The sequence below is a fragment of the Sus scrofa genome, chromosome 13, assembly GCF_054392235.1.
Source record: "Sus scrofa isolate SSC_HxYL_T2T_F1_AM1 chromosome 13, Sscrofa_HxYL_maternal_Yorkshire_Landrace_v2.0, whole genome shotgun sequence".
In the NCBI taxonomy this organism is placed as follows: domain Eukaryota; kingdom Metazoa; phylum Chordata; class Mammalia; order Artiodactyla; family Suidae; genus Sus; species Sus scrofa.
In genome coordinates, this window is record NC_139395.1 from 212,684,001 (window position 1) to 212,690,000 (window position 6,000).

General features: G+C 41.2%; 1 protein-coding gene across 26 annotated transcripts in view; it reads left to right on the top strand.

The window, feature by feature from the left end:
- The window catches only part of ITSN1 (intersectin 1), a 247,605-nt gene that overhangs the window by 98,435 nt on the left and 143,170 nt on the right, over positions 1-6,000 (top strand). For 23 of the 26 annotated variants that reach the window (XR_014825148.1, XR_014825152.1, XR_014825153.1 and 20 more), the window contains exons 7-8: positions 1,708-1,804; positions 4,817-4,917. Coding sequence is in view for 20 of the 26 variants with exons in the window: in XM_084992010.1 (XP_084848136.1) it covers positions 1,708-1,804; positions 4,817-4,917 (198 nt within the window). In the remaining 6 variants the exon portion in view is untranslated. Of the gene's footprint in view, positions 1-1,707; positions 1,805-2,867; positions 2,923-4,816; positions 4,918-6,000 lie in introns of those variants that run through there. The other 3 variants (XM_084992029.1, XM_084992028.1, XM_084992030.1) reach the window with 1 other exon arrangement.

Sequence of the window (6,000 nt, forward strand, 5' to 3'; positions counted from 1 at the left end):
TCTGATGTCTCATTTGGGGTATGTGATAGGCTAGAGAAAAGAAAAGGAGAATGAAGTGCAGAAGCCTCTGGGTGCCCCTGTGCACAGAGATGAAGGCAAGAGTTAAAACCAAGAGCACACTTTCCATTTTGGAGCTTGATGAGAGCAGTTCAAGTGTGAACAGTATTTGAACACTTTTTATGGCCATGTATCACTTACTACTTTTTTTCAGCTGCCGTGAATTGCTGATAAACAAGCCAGTCCCTTAGGAGGAGAATTATGTGGGAGACAAAAAAAAAAAAAAAAAAAAAAAGAACATTGCCTTTTTTTTTTTTTTTTTTTTTTTCCGTTGAGGAGGTGGAGTGAATCTGGCCCAGAGGGAGAAGGAAGTCTATTGAATGACTAAATATATTGAGGTTATAGTATTACATGCTTGCTTAATTGAACAAAGGATTAAAAAGTACCTGGTTTAGTTAATTTCATTTTGAGACTTTATTCAAAGTCTTTTTCCCTTTAGTTAAAGGAAAGCATAAACTTCAGACATAGATAGGCTTAGTCTAACAAATCTGAACAGATTCATATCAATGTGGAAAGGTGGTGTTGTTTTTAAGTCCTTTAGATGTGTCTGAGTAAGTTTAGTAGGGATTAACAGTATAGTTGGAGCCTTATGTGTGAATCTGCCTATGCCCCTGGAGTTATTACATCTGTCAGGATGTGTCTCTGAGTTACAGCATCTAAGTGGACCTCTGTTTTTTGGGTGTTTTTTTTTGGGGGGGGGGGGTCTCTTGTCTTTTTAGGACTGCACCTGTAGCATATGGAGGTTCCCAAGCTAGGGGGTCTAACTCAGAGCTGTTGCTGTTGGCCTACGCCACAGCCACAACAACGCAGAATCCGAGCCGAGGCTGCAACCTACCCCACAGCTCACAGCAACGCCGGATCCTTAACCCACTGAGTGAGACCAAGGATTGAACCTGCATCTTTGTGGATACTAGCTGGGTTCGATAACTTCTGAGCCCTGACGGGAACTCCCATCAAAGTGTGGACCTCTTGCTTTTAAGATGGTCTAGTCACGTGTAGTTCATTTTTCATTGGTGGCCGTGGCTGCAGGTGTGATGGCAGCTGACAAAGCGTTTGCGATTATTTTACCAATAGTATCAGTGAATCCACGTAATGTGTCCTCTTTTCTTTTATGGCTAATGGTGAATGTTGAGACAGCAGGCAGGAGTGAGGGGACTGTGGCTGAGGCTCAGCGTTTTCTTCCTGACACACAGCTAACCAGCCTGAATGAGACTCAGACACAGAAGCTGGCTCTGCCTAGCATCACATGCTATCTGGCCGAGATGACGTCTGTGACTTTTTGGCTATTACATCTGGAACTAATACTTCAGCTCCTTCAGTGCCGTCCAGAGTATGCCATCTATTTAAGCTGTTCCTTCTGTAACTGTTGGAATACATCGTATAAAACGTGATACTAAATGTTTAATGGAGAGTCAGACTTTATGGATATAAACATTACTACTTAGTAAGATGATTTTCTGAAGAAACAAGTAAAACGTTTTTGGCTAGAGGGCAGGAAGCAAGGAGGGAGTAACTCTTTTTGAGTACAGAATGGTGGGAAGGGAGGATAATTTCTGCCTCAGATTTGATGACTGCATTTTAATTTTTATAAGGGAAACGTTTCTAATTTTTGGAGAAGGAAAATTATTCAACATTTGTTTATCTTTACAGCAGCCACATTGCCAAAGAGTTCTTCCTTTAGTAGATCTGGTCCAGGGTCCCAGTTAAACACTAAATTACAGAAGGCACAATCATTTGACGTGGCTAGGTAAGTTTGCTTGTTTTCAAATGGGCGGTTTGGTTAAAGCCATTATCCGATTAACTCATGAATTTGACATGAATTAGCTATGTATTCCTTATCTTTTTTTATTTCATAGAATGCTCATAATTTTATTAATTCTGGATAATGTTACTAGGTTTTTTTAATTTATTGTACAGGTGACAGAATCAGGGACTCTACTTTTCCTTTAAAAGCTTTGCTTTTTCTTTTAAGAGGATGATAAATAGGGAGTAGCAAATGTTTAAAATTTTAAAAATAGAACTTTAGGGTATGAGAGGAAAAAAAAATGAACTATTTGGTGTCAGTCATCTACAAGTTCATGTGTAAAAAATTTTATATGAAGATTAGAGCCCAAACTGTCCTTATTTAAATTTTATCTCAGATAATCTTACGGAGTTTGTGTGGCTTATTAATAAAACTGGAGATCAGGATTTATCAAATGAGTTATTCTGATTAGTGGACAGTTGTTATTAATCAAACAGGTGACGCAATTTTGGTAAAGCTCACATGACCTGTTTGCCTGTATTTTGGCCAATCTTGGTTCGTACTATCTTTTTTTTTTTTTTTTTTTTGCTTTTTTTGCTTTAAGGGCCACATCCAGGGCACATGGAGGTTCCCAGGCTAGGGGTCAAATTGGACCTACACCTGGCAACCTACACCACAGCCACAGCAATGCAAGATCCAAGCCGCGTCTGTGACCTACATCATAGCTCACAGCAACGCTGGATCCTTAACCCACTGAGCAAGGCCAGGGATCAAACATGTGTCCTCATAGATGCTAGTCTCATTTGTTTCAACTGAGCCACAACGGGAACGCCTTTGGTAGCTATCTTTTAAAAAATATAAATTCTAGCAGCTTTTTGTAACGTGGCATCTAACTTCTTGCTGAAGGAGTTTTTACGTCCCTTTAAAGCCTCAAGAATTTGGCAGAAAACTCTGAGTTGATAAGTGTAATCTCGGACACCTTCTGTGTAAGAGCCTGCACGCCTCAGGTGCAGGAGACAGATAATTAGCTTCTTGGCAAATAGGCAAGAGTTGGAGTCAGCAAAATATTAGTTCAAAATGACAGAGTTGTTGCAGACGTATGCTCAGCGGAGTAGACCTCGGTAAGTGTTTTATGGAGAAATTTATAAACATCGAAAAGGTAACTTTGTATAGTATCTTTGAAGTGCTTGGGAGCTGTTTCTGTGCTTTACGTTTGTATAGGACATTGGCAGAAAAGTGCATAGATAACACACATAAGTGATGACTAAGAGGTGGCTTGTGATTAAAATTTCACTGTAACGTGAGAAGTGGATATTTTTGCTGAAGTGAACGGAAACTGCCAACAGGGCGTTAGTTGTACCCTGTCCCGGAAGTGGGGCACCACGTTTACTGTCAGCTCTGCCATCACCTTTACATCGACCATCCGGCTCTTACTAAGTGTCACACCAACCAGTGTGGCCCTGCAGGGGAACTGATGGGAGGGACTAGTCACTGAGGAGGTCTTTACCCAAACAGGCTGCTGGCAGGGGTTTCCTCAGGTCAGGGCAAAGGACAGTCAGCACTGGATCGGAGGCAGAAGCAGAACCCCCTTCCTCTCGGCACCGCCGACTGATCACCATCCTGGGAATGTTCTTTTCTTTTCTTCTGGGAGGTTCCATTGATGGGAATTTTAACTTCCAGAAGGAAAGAATTTCACTTCATTAAGAAATATATCCTGGAGTTCCCGTTGTGGCGCAGTGGTTAACGAAACTGACTAGGAACCATGAGGTTGCGGGTTTGGGCCCTGGCCTTGCTCAGTGGGTTAAGGATCTGGCGTTGCCCTGAGCTGTCGTGTAGGTTGCAGATGCGGCTCGGATCCTGCGTTGCTGTGGCTCTGGTGTAGGCCAGCAGCTACAGCTCCGATTCAACCCCTAGCCTGGGAACCTTGATATGCCGAGGGAGCAGCCCAAGAAATGGCAAAAAGACAAAAAAAAAAAAAAAAAAAAAAAAGAAAGAAAAAGAAAGAAATACATCCTGGAGTTCCTTTCGTGGCACAGAGGAAACGAATCCGACTAGGAACCATGAGGTTTTGGGTTCGATCCCTGGCCTTGCTCAGTGGGTTAAGGATCCGGCATTGCCCTGAGTTGTGGTGTAGGTCGCAGATGCAGCTCGGATCCTGCATTACTGTGGCTGTGTCATAGGCTGGCAGCTGTAGGTCCGATTCCATCCCTAGCCTCCTAACGTCCATGTGCTGCAGGTATGGCCCTGAAAAACAAAACAAAACAAAGAAATATATCCTGTATTTTGGTGTATAGAAAGTTAAACATTTTAAGGAATTAATACATTTAAAGGCAATTATTTGTTTGCCACCAGCACTGCTGTTTTATTTTATTTCATTTCATTCTTTTTAGGGCCACACCCGCTGCAAAGGAAGGTCCTGGGCTAGGGGTTGAATTGGAGCTGCAGTTGCCAGCCTACACTGCAGCCAAGTAACATTGAATCTGAGCCGAATCTGTGACCTACACTGCAGATTGCAGCAACACTGAATCTTTAACCTACTAAGCAAGGCCAGGAATCAAACCTGCATCCTCATGGATGCTAGTTGGGTTCTTAACCCACTGAGCCACAACGGGAACTTCTATTTTTTATTTTTAGCACTTCTTTTTAAACCACAGGAGGGCTGTTCTAGAAGTTTGGAAAAGCCTGGACATAATTGTATCACCTCAGTTCCAAGGAGACTTTCCATTCTTTTGTAGAACCTGAGGTGATTAAATTCCATATAAACTTGACATAGTTACTTGGTCTGTTGTGTTTACCCTTGATTCTGAAAAAACAATGAGTTTAGCTGTTTTAAGAGAAAGCTTCACATAACCTTAAACAATGGAAAATAGTCATTACAGAAAGTTGAGAAATAGTGATTAGAAAGTGAATAAAATATGAAAGCTAGTTTTCTAGAGAAGTTCTTGGCTTACTGTTTTTAAAGAACCAAATGGGCTATTCCTTATCGTTAACCTATTTTTCCTCTCTTTTCACCAGTGTCCCTTCCGCAGCAGAATGGGCGGTTCCTCAGTCATCCAGACTGAAATACAGACAGTTATTCAATAGTCATGACAAAACCATGAGTGGACACTTAACAGGTACTGACAAATAAGAATTAATTCAATGAAATATGCCCTTTGCTCTAAATGCACATTATTTCCAGGTGTTGGGCCAAAGATGTTCCCAGTGTCTTTCTCTGTTAACTTTTTTTTCTAAACAATGTTCTCATCTGTTAATAATGCCATAGTTAACCTTTTTTTCCAGTACCTCAGGCTTTTGCCCCACTGCATCTTGGTAATTGGAACCCAGACCAAGGATCCCCCAGCACACCAAATGCCACAAGTGTGCGAATTAAAGCACCAGCAAAGAAACGCCTGCTATGAACAAAAATTGGTTCATGTCCTTAAGTCCAGTTTCGTAGATGAACCTGAAACTGCTCACTCAGTCAGTGTTTGTGGTAGTGCATAGGGTGAAAGGTAAATGGCTGGGGAGTTTGCAGCCTGGCCTCGCCACTACCTGGAGGTCACTTTGCCTGTTTGGATCTTATTTCTTCATGTATAAATGACTAGAATTAAGTTATTTGGTCTCTATGATTTTAAAAAAAGATTGCGTTGTCTACATGAGAAGGGTGAAACAGATTTTATGATACTGTCCATATCCATTTAAAATTGATTAGGAGTTCTGGTGTGGCTCAGCGGTAACGAATACGACTAGTATTCGTGAGGACTCAGGTTCAATCCCTGGCCTCACTGAGTGGGTCCAGGATCCGGCATTGCCATGAGCTGTGGTGTAGGTCATAGGTGCAGCTCGGATTCTGAGTTGCTGTGGCTGTAGCTCTGGTGTAGGCCGGCAGCTACAGCTCCAATGGGACCCCTGGCCTGGGAATATGCCACAGGAAAATTAAATAATAATAATAATAATAAGTAAATAAATAATAAAATTGGTTAGAGAGTTATAAAGAAATGCATAATTTGAAGAAAGACTTGTGATACATGAAAGAAAAAATGTTGCTTTTCTTTAATAAAAATGAAAGAAGAGGAGAATGAGTTAATTTTTCTGGGTAGAAAAGCACTGATACACAAAACACTTAAAATTTTTCAAAAAATTTTATTTAAAAAAAAATTTTTTTTTTGTTTTTTGTCTTTTTGCCATTTCTTGGGCCGCTCTCATGGCATATGGAG